The sequence below is a fragment of the Diadema setosum genome, chromosome 2 (assembly GCF_964275005.1).
Source record: "Diadema setosum chromosome 2, eeDiaSeto1, whole genome shotgun sequence".
Lineage (NCBI taxonomy): Eukaryota > Metazoa > Echinodermata > Echinoidea > Diadematoida > Diadematidae > Diadema > Diadema setosum.
In genome coordinates this window covers 3,770,661-3,787,834 of record NC_092686.1, presented here as the reverse complement: position 1 = coordinate 3,787,834, position 17,174 = coordinate 3,770,661, and the positions used below count along the sequence as shown (strand labels likewise).

General features: G+C 41.4%; 1 protein-coding gene across 1 annotated transcript; it reads right to left on the bottom strand.

The window, feature by feature from the left end:
• Positions 1 to 349: 349 nt before the first annotated feature.
• Positions 350 to 15,573, bottom strand: LOC140246140 (uncharacterized). The gene is made up of 8 exons (XM_072325576.1): positions 15,342 to 15,573; positions 14,370 to 14,651; positions 13,218 to 13,364; positions 12,868 to 12,993; positions 11,937 to 12,119; positions 10,999 to 11,323; positions 4,903 to 5,187; positions 350 to 4,257 (listed from the first exon to the last, which is right to left on the bottom strand). The coding sequence occupies exons 1-8, from the start codon at positions 15,471 to 15,473 to the stop codon at positions 656 to 658; spliced, it is 5,082 nt and encodes a 1,693-aa protein (XP_072181677.1). The 5' UTR covers positions 15,474 to 15,573; the 3' UTR covers positions 350 to 655.
• Between the last annotated feature and the right edge of the window lie 1,601 nt (positions 15,574 to 17,174).

The following is a 17,174-nucleotide window of genomic DNA, read 5'->3' as shown; positions in this document are numbered from 1 at the left end:
GCTCGTGTGTTTGTGTTTATGTGCAGGGGATGTGATCGACATGTAAGTAACGAAAGATAGAGATCAAGGATGACTTAGATAGCAGACTAATGAGTATGAGGAACTGATTTTAAGTGTGTTTGTGTTTTGGTGTGTGTGTGTGTGTGTGTGTGTGTGTGTGCATGTAGCACTGGCCTTGAACTACAGTGTATAAACAAGCCATTGTGCAAGAGTTGAAAGTCACTCGACAAGTTTTTGTACTTAGCATCTCGTGATTTATTCACTTCTTTAGATACCATCAGCTTACAGGTCGTTACAAGTTCGTTGCTTTTTTCCAACACGATCGACAAATTTTCCCCCAATTTTCATAAAAAAAAAATATCAAACGCATCACATACATGTATTCTTTTCTTAATTCCATCAGATTGGATTCTCATTTTTTTTTTTTTTTTTGCTTATGTATAAACTGATGCGCAATGCATTGATACGTCTCTCGATCATCAACTGACAAATCTTTTTCATTTGAAATTAAGTTCAAATGCAACGTAATTCATGCCAATCGTACACACTGAATTTGAGAGTTTCCCGACCCCATAAGAGCATCCAGGGAAACCTCAAAGGACATGGTTTGACCATAATTGAATTACATTATTCTGTTTTGCTTCTGAAAAGATTGTCAGGCCTTCACACGTCGAGGCTGCTTCAACGAGGACCGCTGTATCTTCTTTAGAGGTTGGGGACGCTTTTGCCTCTTTGCTATCGCCGGCGGTTTTCCAAGTCTAGTGGGCTTCTTCAGAGTGCGTATCTGGCGTGCTTGTTGCATCAAGTTTTGATTGTGTTCCGCGTACTGTTCGGGGAGTTCAAACATGGAGAAGGTGAAGGCATTAGTGAGGGACAGCTGGAACTTTTGTCGAAGGAGCTCAACCTCTCGGTAGTGTTTTCTCCAGATCAAGCTGATTGAATCCGGGATGTTCTCCACGATTCCCAACGCCCTACTTGACGGTCGGATACTCATGGAAGTCTTCGATCGGACGAAGCTCTGCGGACGTGCGCGTTCGAAATGTGCTGACGATAACTTCACTGACGGTATAACGATTTCCTTGCAATTTTCCTTAGAGTTTACATCTGGTGCAGGGGAACTCTTTTGAATAGGAGCTGTGTCGACTGAAGTATTCTGGACAGTAGTCGAAAAGTTGGGAGAAGGTGGGCTCTGAATGCGATTTGGTAGTGTCGAATACATCATCCGGTAAGTGGGTTGATTTCCGGAAGGAGGTGGAGGAGGGGAAAGAGGCTGTTCTGCCGAGAGTTTGAAGCGCGAAAATTTGTTGATGAGATCTAAAGGAGAGGAACTTCGCTCGGTAATTTGATCTGCCGCTTCTACTTCTCGGATATTATCTCCATCTGCCCTTTGCTCAAACTCGTCATAATTCAGAGGTCTACCTGCTCGTCGTCGATTTGTCGATGGGAGTTTCTTCTGAACGATTTTCGTTCTTCCTCGGCGTGAACGAGGAAGGGTGTTGGCTCTGTCTGATATATCAGGTAACAGGAGAGCCTCCTGTGACTGCTGCTTTGGCGAGACTTCCCGCTTGCTTTGATCTGGGGTATTTGCCGCAATATCTGGAAGTTGAGGAGCATTGGACAGTGTAGGTAGTTTGTTAGTGTTTTCAGGTGTGAGCTGTGACGGCGTAGATGATTCTCCAACCACTGAAGTATCGGCCTTCTGCGATGGACCGCCTTGTCCGATGGACAAGGTATTCGCTAGATTTGCTTGAGGCGTGGCGAATGTGTGTTTCTGCAATTGTCCGCCTTTTCTTTCGGGCTTACCCGTCATGTTATGCACAGCAGTGTTTTTCACGGGCTGCTGCTTACTCAATGCAGATTTGCCTCGTGCTTCACTCTTTTTAGCCGACTCCCTCCTTTCTTTCTTTTTTTCTAAATCAATGACGGCTGCATTTTCATCAAGCTGTGGGGAGATTTTACTCGAGTCGTCCTTGATACCAAGGTATGTGATCGTACTCTCGCGTCTACCTCGTCTCAGTGGCTGTTCAAGTCCCACTTCGATATCATTGCTTTTCTCTTGTTCACGTTGTACTGCAAGGGACTCATTTTTTGTCGATCTATTTGAGTCTTCCAGAGCCTCATCCTGTGGCAGTACTGTTGCGTTTTCCCATGTTGCATCTGCACTTGATAATTCATCAATATCAGAGTCCGGTTTGGAGTCCAGTGTACCGTATCTACCTATGCTTCCCTGTTCAGATTTACGCCTCTCGTGTTTCTCATCGTGAACAGCAATCAATTTTTCATTTGACAGTGGACGAGATGATTTGAAACTGCCTTGACTACCTTGCGTCTGTTCTTCTGCTGTAATAATAGGGTCCCCAGCTGCCGTAAGATCATCTTCGATATTACTCAAGCTGTCATCCTCGGATGTCTCCTTCCTTATCCAACGATGCTCTGACTCATGCTCTGGCTCATGATCTGGGTCATTTTCATGTCGAATACTCTTTTCTCGATTGATGTTCTCTTCAGGCATCTTGTTCGAATCAAGATTGTCAGCGTATTCTTTTACTCCGGCTTTGCTCGAAATGAAATCGGGAACCAGGTGAATTTCTCCATCGATGCCTAGGAGATAAGCTTGCCCCTTGGAATTCCGCAGTACAACCTGTCGATATCCGGATTCGTCAATTCGGAATGTAGGTATGAATTGCCCTGTTCCATCGAAGTCGCCTTCATACATGTATCCGTCCTCACCGCGTTGGGTTGAATCTTTGGAAGAGTTAAAGGGTGTTTGCTGTGCAGATTGGTTGCCTCTCTGTTGTAACTCTGCAACATCGATTTTTTTCATCTTTGCGTCTCTGTCCAGAAATTTGTACTTTCCCGTTTTGGTCTTGATGATAGCTTGTCGACTACCACCTTCATCAATTCGAGCAACAGGTTCAAAGCGACCATCTATCGTGTTCATACCTTCGTAAACGAAACCACTGGAATCGCGCACAACTATTTTATTATGTTGTGGTACTGTGCTTTCCTTGTCGGACGTGCCATCTTCGTCTAAGTATCGATTATTGCCATTGCTATCGATGATAAAACATCTACCAACTGAATCTGTAAGTACGGGATGCCGATATCCTTTTTCATCGAGGCGGAAAACGGGCACAAAATGGTTTGAATGGCATCGACCGTGATAGAGTGATCCATCGAAACCACGCTTCAGAGACAGCTGATGAAACCCTTTTGGAAATCCAGTTTTCATAGGACTGGGCGATTTGCTGAGATCGTCTGCGAAGCTGCCGACAGTGAACACATCATTTGTGTCTGGTTTCCTCGGTTTGGACCTCCTAGCATCGCTGTGACTGTTACGTATCACCAAGGCTCCGGATGAACGCCTTTGGAAAGTTATCTCTGAAGGTGGTTGATCATGCGCTAGCAGTTTGCAAACACTACATTCCTTGGACACTGTACCACTGAGCTTGTCCGAGTAACATCTTAGATCGATCACCTCCACGACGCCCCCTTTGTTGACGACAGTATATTGACCTTCGGCGTTCATCACCACTGGTAGTTTCTCACCGTCGGGCTCCACGCGAGCCGTCGGCACAAACCCAATGCCCGGGGAATCAAATCCTTGGTATGTGTTTTGATCATGACCAGTTACTGCAACCGTTCGCATCACTGTTGTCTCCGACGCATATCTCGATCCATGATGCCGATGAGCGCTTGAAGCCTGACCTACGCGCCCAGTTTCCAGACTCACCCCATGGTCAGACATTGCAGTGTCCCAGGCTCTCGGCGAACCGAAGTAGTGACCAAGCTGCACACTGTTCCCATCTTTCACGACATAACAGGAGCCATCAGGCTTCATCATGACAACTTCTTCATTTCCATCATTGTCAATTCGCGATATTGGAACAAATTTCCCGCAGATATACCTGTACCCTTTGACAGTGACACCGGTGGCATCTCGTATTTTTGTGACGCTCTGTCCAAAACATGTCTCCTCGTCGCTTGTGGTGCTCTCGGAAGAAACACTCGTCAAGAATGATTGAGATTTCTGCTTGCCAATGATGCAGTATGTGCCGTCGGGTCTAACAGCAAGTGGGAGGCGAGAACCTTTCTTATCCAATTTTGCAATTGGTATGAATTGTCCATCAGACGATAGGAATCCATGGTATCTTGCACCGTCGATGTCCTGTAACTCTACAATTGACTGCCCGGCAGAAGACCTTTCGTCTTGGGGAATGAGTCGAGGCAGTACTTGTTCGGAGACACTGGACTCGCCTGTAAGATGTAAGATGTAAGAATTGATTGAATTTAAGTGATGTGCTATTTTTGTATCTTTTTGAAATTGTATGACCTTGATTTCAAGTGAAAGACAATAATTTTCACCAGGAACACCGTGATGTATTCAAACACTAACTGGTATCGTACATAAAAACGAAACATATCTTCAAATTATGTATCATCAACGTAATCTTTTGGTGTTGTTGTGTCATATTAATGAAAATGACACCTTATACGCGATACAAGGCCCCGTTGAAAACCATCTTCATTCCGATAAAGGGTTATACTGTATTTATTATGGCCACAATTTCAAGTAAAAGCTAACACAACACGGCAACAGTATCACCGCAACATATTCTAGTACTTTTGGTACAGCAGATCAATAACGGAACAAACCTTCAAAAAAAATCTATCATCCACGTCATATACTGTCTCATATAATGCGGTACAAGCCCCTTTGAAGACCGTATCTTAATTCTGATGAATACCGGTATTTTAAGCCTGTACCTATATAGTTAAGTAAATGCCGAATAAACGATGAATGAATACATTAGTAAAGCATTGGCTCATAACGAGAATTGCGGAAATGAACATCAAAAGCCTATCAACATGTACATTGTCGAAAAGAGGACAAGCTCTTACCACGAGTTTCTTGCTGAGTCATGCCTGTGTGTTGCAGGACACTGCTGGCAGGCGGCACTCCGAAGGTTGAAGCGGACAGCGTTGTTAGTACGCCCTCTGCCTCCTCTCTCATCTGTGTAGGCCCCACGTCGTCTTCCTCCTTAATGACGTTGCTTTTCTCGTCTCTGCGTTGCTTCTCATCGCTATGTGTACTGCTTTTCAGAAAACTGCCATTGGTGGGGGTTTCGGCATTCTTTTCAGAATATTTGGAACCAGCACTGGCTACCCCTTGTCGTGGACCAGCAACTGCTGATGGGAAGCGAGATTACATTTTAGCCTGTGCATTTATGAACTTAAAGCAGGGCTGCACACTAACTCATTTTTTCTGCCGGTCCAACCTGTCTCTGTCGGACCGGTAAATGCCCCGTTTTACCATTTTTTACCGGTCCGAACAGAAAATTTACCCGTCAACAACGACAACCTGAAAAAACATTAAATGACTTGCAAACTCATTTTCTTGTTTTTTATGGACGTCCCCCCCCCCATGTACATTCTACAGATTAATATTTTTTTTTGGAAAACTTGCATTATATATTGCACAAGAAATAAAAAAAAATAGGAAAAAATAGAATGTTTGTTTGTGAATTACAGTGTAAAATGATAATGAACAAATTCAGATTGTGTCAAATGCGTTTGTGACTTTTTCTAAACATCGGCGCACGAACTTGCTGCGTAACCTGCTCTTGGTGGTCAGTTGGATTGCGACGATTTAATGAATTATTTTAGCTGTGATACTTTCTGATGCACGCGCTACAAGGGGTTCTTTATTTTTCTCCCGATAATCTATTCACATTTGTGCATGCGTTCTTGAAAGGTACACGACATGCAGGGCCGAATTCGCAATCCTTTTTTGCGCCCATTTCCACCTTAAATATTAGCGGGTTTGTGACAATTTCATTAATTACTTCGGCTGTAATATTTTCTGATGCACGCGCCAAAAGGGGTTGAAAATGCGTCCTTTATTTTTTCCCGATAAACTCTTCGAATTTCGTACGTGCGTTCTTAAAAGATGCACCACATGGCCGAATTCATGATACGTTTTGCGCCTATTTCTACCCCAAATATCAGCGGGATTGTGACGATTTCATAAATTGCTTCGGCTGTAATCTTTTATGATGCAACGCGCCAAAAGGGGTTGAAAATGTGTCCTTTATTTTTTCCCGATAAACTCTTCGAATTTCATAAGTGCGTTCTTAAAAGATGTTTCACACGGCCGAATTCATGATAGTTTTTGCGCCTATTTCTACCTCAAATATCAGCGGCATTGTGGCGATTTCATGAATTACTTCGGATGTAACTTTTTGTGATGCTCGCACCGGCTAGAATGGTTGATAATGCGTCCTTTATTTTTCTCCCCATAATCTCTTCGCATTCCGTACATGCGTTCTTTAAAGGTAAACGGCACGGCCGAAGTCACGATCCTTTTTGCGCATATTTCTACCTCAAATATCAGCGGGATTGCGATGATTTTATGAATTACTTCGGCTGTAATCTTTTATGATACACGCGCCAAAAGGGGTTGAAAATGTGTCCTTTATTTTTCCCCGATAAACTCTTCGCATTTCGTAAATACGTTCTTAAAAGATATACGACACGGCCAAAACTCATGATTTTTTTGCGCCTATCGTTTCCTCAAACTTCAACGGGATTGCGATGATTTCATGAATTATCATTCGGCTGTAATCTTTATGATGCACGGGCCAAAAGGGGTTGAAAATGTGTTCTGTATTTTTCTCCCAATAATCTCTTCGCATTTGGTACATGCGAATACGACACGGCCGAATTCAAGATCCTTTTAGCGCCTATTTCTACATCAAAATAATATCAGCCGAATTGTGGCGATTTCATGAATTACTTCGGATGTAATCTTTTGTAATGCACGCACCAGCTATACTGGTTGAAAATGCGTTCTTTATTTTTCTCCCAATAATCTCTTCGCATTTGGTACATGCGAATACGACACGGCCGAATTCAAGATCCTTTTAGCGCCTATTTCTACATCAAAATAATATCAGCCAAATTGTGGCGATTTCATGAATTACTTCGGATGTAATCTTTTGTGATGCACGCACCAGCTATACTGGTTGAAAATGCGTTCTTTATTTTTCTCCCCATAATCTCTTCGCATTCCGTACATGCGTTCTTTAAAGGTATACGACACGGCCGAATTCACGATCCTTTTGGCGCCTATTTCTACCTCAAATATCAGCGGGATTGCGATGATTTCATGTATGACTTCGGATGTAATCTTTTATGATGCACGCGCCAAAAGGGGTTGAAAATGTGTCCTTTATTTTTCCCCGATAAACTCTTCGCATTTCGTAAATGCGTTCTTAAAAGATACACGACACGGCCAAAAATCATGATTTTTTTGCGCCTATCGTTTCCTCAAACTTCAACGGGATTCCGATGATTTTATGAATTAGTATTCGGCTGTAATCTTTATGATGCACGGGCCAAACGGGGTTGAAAATGTGCCCTGTATTTTTCACCCAATAATCACTTCGCATTGCATACATGCCTATCTACGTCACGGCCGAATTCACGATCCTTTTAGCGCCTATTTCTACATCAAATATCAGCGGGATTGCGATATGTCATTAATCGTCTGTAATCTTTTGTGATACATGCACCAGAAGGGTTGAAAATGCGTTCTTTATTTTTCTCCCGATAATTTCTTCGCATCTGTGCATGCGTTTTTAAAATTATACACTGCATGCAGGGCCGAATTTGAGATTCTTTTTGCGCCTATTATTGTTATCTCAAATTCCAAGGGGATTGCGAATTTTCATGAATTACTATTCGGCTGTAATCTATATGATGCAAACGCCAGAAGGGGTGAAAATGTGTCCTTTATTTTTCTCCCGCTAATCTTTTCCCATTTCGTACGTGCGTTCTTAAAAGGTATACGTCACGGTCGAATTCACGATCCTTTTTGCGCCTATTTCTTCCTCAAATATCAGCGGGATTGTGGCGATTTCATGAATTACTTCAGATGTAATCTTTTGTAATGCACGCACCAGAAGGGTAAAAATGTGTTTTTTATTTTTCTTCCGATAATCTTGTCGCATTTGTGCATGCGTGTTTGATAACCAACACGGCATGCAGGACTGAATTCAAGATCCTTTTTGCGCACGTTATTTCCTCAAATTTCAACGGGATTGCGTTGATTCATGAATTGTTATTCGGCTGTAATCTTTTATGATGTACCACCAAATGTGTCCTTTATTTTTTTTTTCTCTCCTCTATAATCCCTTCGCATTTCGTACATAAGCTTTTGAAAGATACGACGCGGCCGGTCGAATTCATGATCCTTTTTGGGACGATTTCTACCTCAAATATGTAAGCGGGACTGCGATGATTTTATGATTTTTTTCTCCCTAGTATTATCTCTTCACATTTTGTGCATGCGTTCTTAAAAAGTACACGGAAGGGCCGATTTCGTGATCCTTTTTGCGCCTATCTTCATTATGAGACCATTCTGAACGAATGAAAATATTCATCTGTGAAATGACTGTGTAAAATGAAAATAAACGCAATCAGATCCATTTACTGTATCGTTGAATATCGAATGTCTTTTTACTTTTTCTAAAAATCAACACAAGTAAATTAGTTCTAACATAACTGCCACGCTGCTGCGAAGCCGGGATCGGATTGATCTTGCGTTAAAAAATCATGAGCAAAATAACTAAGAAATGCGTGCGCTTCTATCAATGCTTCTTGTCTGGCATGACCGCCGATCGCAAGCAAACGAAAAGCAGTTACTGTTCTATACATGCTTTGCATGTATTGCATTGCATGGCAGTGCGTGAACTACGCCAAATGCGCAAGCGAGCGCGAATAACTGGTCGACTGCTAGTGCTCAAAACTAATATGTTTACTGTACAAATTGCATCGGTAGACATAAACGAAAACTTGCGTAAATCTTGTTGAACAGTGCGATATCTTGCCTTCTGTTTCTTCCTGATCGGGGCTGCTCTTTTTCTTTCTACTGACCCCACCAATGCTTTTTTCTTACTGGCAGTGGCGTATCTAGGGAAAACGGCGCCCGGGGCAAGCGCGAAAATTGCGCCCCTAATTTCTGAAAAAGTGTTCAACCCCAACCCCATCCCGGTAGGGACTTTAAAAAAGTCCACATGATATGCTTTTTCAAGCAATCAAAAGGGGTCTTTTGAGGGTGATTTAAATGTCAATAAATTTTGATAAATTTTGGCGAGCGAGCGCAGCGAGCGAGCCGAAAATTGTTGTATTTTAGCTTACAAAACATGGAATTCTTGTCATTTTTTGCTTATCAAATCTTACAATTCTAATCAAGATATAGTGACGGCCTTATAGATAACGATTTACCAACAAACTGAGGACTTGCAAAATGCTCTAAATTAATACGCGCGAGTGAGCCGAAATTTATATATTTTCTTGTTTGATTTGTTGTTTTTTTTGCCCCCCCCCCCCCCGTATGTTCGAAACCGTTGGCAAAATTGTTGTATTTTAGCTTACAAAACATGGAATTCTTGTCATTTTTTGCTTATCAAATCTTACAATTCTAATCAAGATATAGTGACGGCCTTATAGATAACGATTTACCAACAAATTGAGGACTTGCAAAAATACTCTAAATTAGTACGCGCGAGTGTACCGAAATTTGTATATATTTCAGCGTCATCACCACATTTTGTTCTTATCTCTCTTTTTTTGGGGGGGGGGATAAATTTTGGCGAGCGAGCGCAGCGAGCGAGCCGAAAATTTTTGTATTTCAGCTTACAAAACACGGAATTCTTGTCATTTTTTGCTTATTAAATCTTACAATTCTAATCAAGATATCGTGACGGCCTTATAAATAACGATTTATACCAACAAACTGAGGACTTGCAAAAATACTCTAAATTAGTACGCGCGAGTGTACCGAAATTTGTATATATTTCAGCGTCATCACCACGTTTTGTTCTTATCTTCTTCTTTTTTTTTGGGATAAATTTTGGCGAGCGAGCGTAGCGAGCGAGCCAAAAATGTTCGTATTTCAGCTAACAAAACATGGAATTCTTGCAATCTTTTTGCTTATCAAATCTTACAATTCTAATCAAGATATAGTGACGGCCTTATAGATAACGATTTACCAACAAACTGAGGACTTGCAAAATGCTCTAAATTAATACGCGCGAGTGAGCCGAAATTTATATATTTTCTTGTTTGATTTGTTGTTTTTTTTGCCCCCCCCCCCCGTATGTTCGAAAACGTTGGCACCCTCTTTTGATCCATTCGGCGATCCCTTCAGAACGAAAGAAACTGCGCTGCTCCGTGTAACATTTTGCCTTCTAACGATGGCATGTGTGAACACAATATACATTGTCATTTTGTCCGCGTCATCATGTTTTGCTTTTATCTTGTTTGATTTTTTTTTCTTTTTTTCTTCTTCTTCTTCTTCTTCTTTTCTTCTTCTTCGTTTTTTTTTTTTTTTTCGTTTTTTCGTTTTTGGCGCCCCAAGGAGTGGCGCCCGGGGCACGTGCCCCCCTTGCCCCCCCCCCCCCCCCCCCCCCCCTAGATACGCCACTGCTTACTGGTCATGTCGGACCGGTAACTTGTGGATTTCCTGAAAAGTTACCGGTCCGACAGTGACTTTTACCGGTCTTTGACCGTCGGACCGGCGCCAGTGAGACATTTAAGGGATCATGAGTATACTCCTTCACGTGTAAAACTTTCAAGAGAAACTCATCAGAACTGGACCTATTGTACCACAAAATTAGAACCTTGTGTGTGTATAAGTATTGTGAAATATTCACTCCTAGTTCCCATGACGTAGAGTTTTTTAACGTGCTCATAAGACAGTTAATTCTTTCAAAAATATTCATAGAGCGTTTTAATTCTCTGCTTGAAAGACACGTGATATTGAACAATCAGACGAAATTCGGACACGCATTTGTTGTAGAAATCATCAAAATGCTGACGTAAGTGAACTCACACTTCGCCCAGGAGCTTTCCATGCTGCCAGAGTGGGTTATGAACGAATATTATTAATAAACCTCCAAGGGGAGCTTGGAAAGATGAGAAGAAAGTTCTCACCGGTCTTTTGATGTGTACTGGCACTCTGTGATCGCATTCCCTTCCCAAGCGTGACATTCAGACCAGAAACATGTCGGATTCGATTGACAGGACTAGGAGATGATGACTTATCTGCGTCCCGTTCCCTTGACAATCGGATCATGCTCCGCTTATCAGGAGACCTGGATCTCCGCGATGCATGAGGCGATGCGGAGGTCTCCCTGAGGAACCCGCTGCTGGCCGAGTTGACCAGGTCCAGGAGCTCTTCGTCGGCTCCGGGAGATCCCGCCCGTGAGAGAACATTGATCAGCTGCTGTTTGTCATCCTCAGGAAGCTTCTGCAGTTCCTGTTGGCCGAACAATGAATGTCGGTGAGCAAATTACACTTGAAGCCTGTTTTTACCGACCATACGCTACGACAAGAAAGGTTGTAATCATGCTTATAAGGGAGTTCACGGTTGCGATTTGCGCATGTGCAAAATAAAGGTCAAATGAGAATGTTTATGTATTTGCCATTGACTTTCAAACGAAAAAAAAATCCTCAGGCAAATGAGGATTTGGAATGTTAAGTTGTGTGTTTCACCTTGTTAGAACGCACGGATGAAAGTGATTCATCAATAATGTTTAACAAAAGCTGCACACGCATTTCATTGACATTGATTACAAAGGTTATTTGAAAGTCTGTGGTGTATAGGGGTCAAATGAGACATGCGCTAACCATGAACTCCCTTATTATGTTTTGCACTCGTGTCATCGGAGTAAAGTGTAAAGGGCATGCATACTGGTCTGTCATGTCTATGTCATGCTTTGTTCAAATTTGAGCCGATTTTGGTGGAATACGGTACTTCATCCCACAGTAAATGAATGCAACTTCTTCTTTTTTTATAGGTAAGACAAACATCTTCCACTCATGTTATTCCGCTGTTAAAACTACTCTTCCTCACGCCATCACCGTCTTGCCTGCATTATCTTTTGACTTTGACTGCTGATTTCGAACTCGGGACCCTGCGTCGGTTCGTCCGGTTCGTTGCATTTCGATGGTGCCTGAGGTTTCCCGGATAACTTCCAGTGCTTCAGGCAACGAGGACAGTGGAACACCAGCTGCGCAATCGTGCCGGGAACAAAATCTCTCGCGCTCGTCACCTTCGAGAAATAGTAAAAAACAATCTATTGTAGACACCATGCAAACTTGTAATAACCTGGGAGAATGTTCATCCATACACATAGGCCAAATATTTACACCTGTATTTTTATCAGGGCCCTGTCTTATAAAGACTTGTGATAGAAATCAATCACAAGTTTATTGAGAGCTGCAATGCAAGTTGCGATTGATTTAGGGACTTGTGATTGATTTGAAGTCTTTATAAGACGGGGCCCAGAACTACTTGTCAGTGTTTGTATTCGCTGAAAATTTAAATGTTATAGAATTCATTGAGTTCGAAGAATAGTGTGAACTAATATTACGCATAACACGGCTGCTCATGAAGGGAAATGAAAATTTTCGTGCACTTTTTAAAGATTATTTGATAGTCATGCGGTTTTTACCGCTGACTAAAGATATTATTTCTCTTTACATACAATACGCCTGCACAAATTCTTCTCTGATTTCACATGTTTTTTTTTTTTCCTTAATGCGGGTATGCACGATTAACATAATAACTTATTGCCAAAGTAAATGACTTTGATTTGTTCTATTGTTGCTGTTTCTCGGTTTGTTTTGTTGGTTTGTTTTGTTTTTGCTTTGTTTACTGTTCTTTTGTTTGTTTGCTTTTGTTTTTACTTTTCCCCTGTGGAGGGGGTCAGCCATCGGCTCTTTTCTGCTTTCCACGTCTGCCCATTGTAACTATCAAGGTAACAGACCTTTTGAAAGAGTTTTAGCGCATATACTCACGATTTTGATGCCCATTGTTTGACAGAAAAGGAGATGCTTTAGATCGTCTTCCAGTGACGTGATGGGGTCAAAAGGTTTAGTTTCATCTGCCGCGGGCGGCGATTGCAGGTGCAAAGCTTTGACGTTCTGTCGTTAAAGGAAAGTTTGAATGAAATATTACAAAGGGAATGCCGCCGCTCAATAAAGTTCCTTTTTTTTTTGCGTGCGGATCGGTTGTCATGTTTTCATGTCTATTTCTTTATTTCTTTTTTTTTTCATAGAAGTCTACATAAATCGCACTAAAATACGATCACAACAAGATGGCACGTGGCAGACTACAATGCGTAATAATATTCATACATAATAGTTACCTCTCCTGTTTTGTGCTCGTCTGCTGGTAAATGCATGCGATTGTAGCTCGCCGTACTTGCCGGTCTACCAATCAGCATCATCCCTTCGGTGGCGCCTGTTTCGTTCGGCTCGTGAATATCTGGTGCCTGAACAGATGCAGCTCCGAGCTTCAAACAAACGTGTCATACGGATGTTCACCTTTATTATCATTATACCATCATCAGCCTCGTCATTACTAATTTATGATATTGTACCCCATCAAGATCACACCATTCTGTATAGGAATACCAGTAGTATCTATTTTCACCATCATTAACTCTTCAGTTTGAATTATAATGACTACATATATTTTTCTCAGGCTTCAATGCTACTGTATAGAGAAAGAGTATTAGTTAACAAGTAACTCACCAGCGATATATGCCTGAAGTAGAATGTAGGCCTAGATAATGATCTGCGTGCATGCGAATATATGTTAATTCAAATTCGTTTTCCATGGGAAGTATATTGACATTATTTTAATCAGACATGGCACGGATGGGCATTACCATAATCACACAATGTCAGTGACTCATTGTAGCCCAACATTTCTATCCATGTTATATTATGCTAACATTATGATTCCGTTTACGAGTAAAATTAGTGGATCGGCATGCACACTCTCGTATAGGTCGACTAAAAGGTCATTAAACAAGGAAATAGAAAGATCGACCCAATGCCTTACATTAAGCTTATACTACATTAAAGGAATAATACTATTTGCAGATGAAACAAAAACCAAGCATTAGTGCTTCAAAATAATGACAAAAATAGTGAGTTAGGGATAGAAATAACCGATGCAAACATATGAATCAGTAGTAATAATCATAAAAACATTTCCAGACTAAACCGTCTACAGTTATGGTTTATTGAGAGAAAAAAAGTGATTTCTCCTTATAAAAGGCTTTATTGCAAAATTTTTAGATAGGATGTTTTGTGATACAACTGACCTATTCGCATATGCATCAAATGTGATATCTCATTTTTTTTTTTTAAATCACTGCCACCAGTGGTAAACAAGATCTATAACTACTGTAGCAGGAAATACCGTAGAACTGAATTACAGGCGTATTCAATTATAGGTTTACTGATATCTTCAAAATTGCGAAGCTGTTAGGCTATTAGGATTGTCTAACCCGAGAAGGAACCCTGGCACGCGGCAGCGGTGGAATGGGGGTTTCGCATTGAGACGTGGAGCACATCGTCCTGAAATCGTCGTCAAATTCTTCGTCATCGTCATCGTCGTCGAGTTCGATGGTTGGAAGATGGAGCTGATTGGCCCTGGGGTGTGTCGTCGAAATGATCATGTCAGGAGAAGTCTGAAACGGCTGCGGCTGGCTTCCCTGATGGTACTCGACGTCGGGTTCTGTGTCGAGACTACTGTGCTCGCATGGACGTCGAATCGATCTTGTAAGGCCCTGACGACATCGATACGAGATAATCGAAACCTCATTTGAAAATGGTCAATAAATAATAGGTACATTACTTTATTGCATGTGAATGATTGTATAAAACACCGCAATTCTCTCGTCAGTCATATCCAAACTTCACCATTACACAAAGGTCACACAACGATTTACCTTAATATTACGTAAAACTGCGGTCGTAACATAATTCATCAAGCTCGCTTCAAGTGTGGAGGATGAATGAAACGGCCGTTAACTAATTTTCACGTTGGGAAAGAGTCGATATCAAGATCAGAAATTGTATTCAGTGTCAAGGTGAAAGTCTAACAAAGGGAAGGACATGAGAAAAAAGTCAGCAACGAAAACAACAAGAAGAGGGGATAAGAAAACCAGGAGGAAAGGGCAAGAGTAGATCTAGGAAGAGAAGAAGAAAAGAACGCGGAGAAGAAAGAGTATAACGTATTGACCGGAGAAACGGGACGATTTTAAGTTGTTGAGTAAGTCAAATGTCAAATTGAATAGAAATAATCTAAGTCTACAGGCTGAAAATATAGACTCCATTATCGTCAGCGTCGACGTCTATGCCCCAGGTCTTCATTACCAAACGAGTTTTAACGTCTTTAGCATTTTATGCAATCATCATGACTACCACCACTACCATCATCATCATCATTGTCGTCGTCAAAACATCTTATTACATACCCTTGACACTCGAGAGACGCGAATCTTGGGCGTAGGTTGGCCGGTTGGAACTGGAGTCGCATCACTTTCAGATCCTGCCTCGCCGAATTCCGCCAATTTAGGGAGCACGCCGAAAACTCGAGTTGACGACATCGCGAAACGTTTATCAGTCTCACCTCTTCTTTGCCCCAGTCATGTTGAAATCATCCACGGTGGAGGAGGGTCTGTACCCTCCATCCACCCAGGCAGTTCAGATGCTGATGAGAGTCTCGATGTGGACTCTTTCTAATTCTTGGCAGGGCTATATAGGGAGTGTCATGTCTAGTTGTGGTTGCTATAGCTACGCTGCGTTGTGCAGCAGGGCGCGCGCGGCACAACTCAGGCGCTCTTTCTTTATGGCGCACCTACGAACGCCCAATCACTGATCACTATCACATTACACTTTTTCAACATTACGTATTCTCAATTTACCTTGCAGTACAGTGAAAAAAAAAGAAAAGATTATGACGGAGCGGGAAATGTTATGCCGTATGTACAATTTATTCACAAGCAAGGTATACCACGATATATACCCGGTGACATTACATTCTCTCGTATTTGTGACATCCAACAGTATATCAAATTCTTTCTGTCTTTTTTTTTTTCAGGTGGGTTTATACTTGCAATTATGCACTACTTAGGCCTTACTTAAATCTTGTGTGACTATGCAACTATAATTGTGTTGTGCTGTTATTCAATGCACATGTAAGCTTATATGCTACTCTGATACAGCATGTATCAAATAACGTATACTTTTGTCACAACATTATCGATTATTGATAGATCTAGATAGATTTTCTCATTGTTTCACTAAAAAACTTCATCAACATCAGTAACCGAACTCTCACAACTGGGCCCTGTTTCATATAACTTTATCAATAACAGTAAAATAGTTGCTATAAGCTACTTAAATCCTTGTATCTGATTGGCTGAGAGCAAATTTGTCAGAAATGTGGCAATTGTTACTGATGATTACACGGGATTCTGGTCGTAGGTAGGCCTACAAGTAATTGGTATATAGCGTTAATTTGTTTGTAGTTGTTTTTCTCCACCCAAGATTAGGAAATGAAGTGCCGTCATGAACAGTTGTTATAGCAACGATTAATGATGTATGGGTGTCTATTTGTCACCGGACATTATTTTATTTTTCATTGCTCTGAATTCCGTTCTCATGAGAACCTCTGTAGAGGCAGTGAAATTTCGATCAAAAATAACACTATTGTTTTCAAAGTCCTGAAAATCATGAAGTTCTCAAACTTATGTGAATTATTTTCTTCAATCTTTTAAAAATATAGGTCTGCTTCAAGCGGCAATGAATATATCTTTTAGCGCTGTGTAAAATTGCATTATAATTCCGAACATGATATTCGTAATGGAATAATCGATGTCTTTTCACATCTTATTCATGCACCGATTGTAGAATCTCACTATTAATACCCAGTGGCGGATCCAGAGGGGGTGCACCCAGAGCAGGTTTATAGAGAAACCTGCTCTGGGTGCACCGGGCGCGCGCCCCCTCTTTGCTTGTTGTTAAAACAAAAGAAATAAAAAGAAAAAAAATGAGATGAAACCCGGAAGTAGCATCAGAAATTCTGTTTGCGCCCCCTTTACGAAATTCCTAGATCCACTCCTGATACCCACGACTCACCGTCACACATTTGGACGATAAAAAGAAAAACTGCAAAATGAGGTAGGGGCCTCCGGCCACCGAAGAAGTTATTCCATAAAGATCTAACATGAACATTTTGAACAATTTACGAGGCGAAATCTTGTGATAAATCGACATCACCTTCTAAATCTAAGGTGAAATGTGAA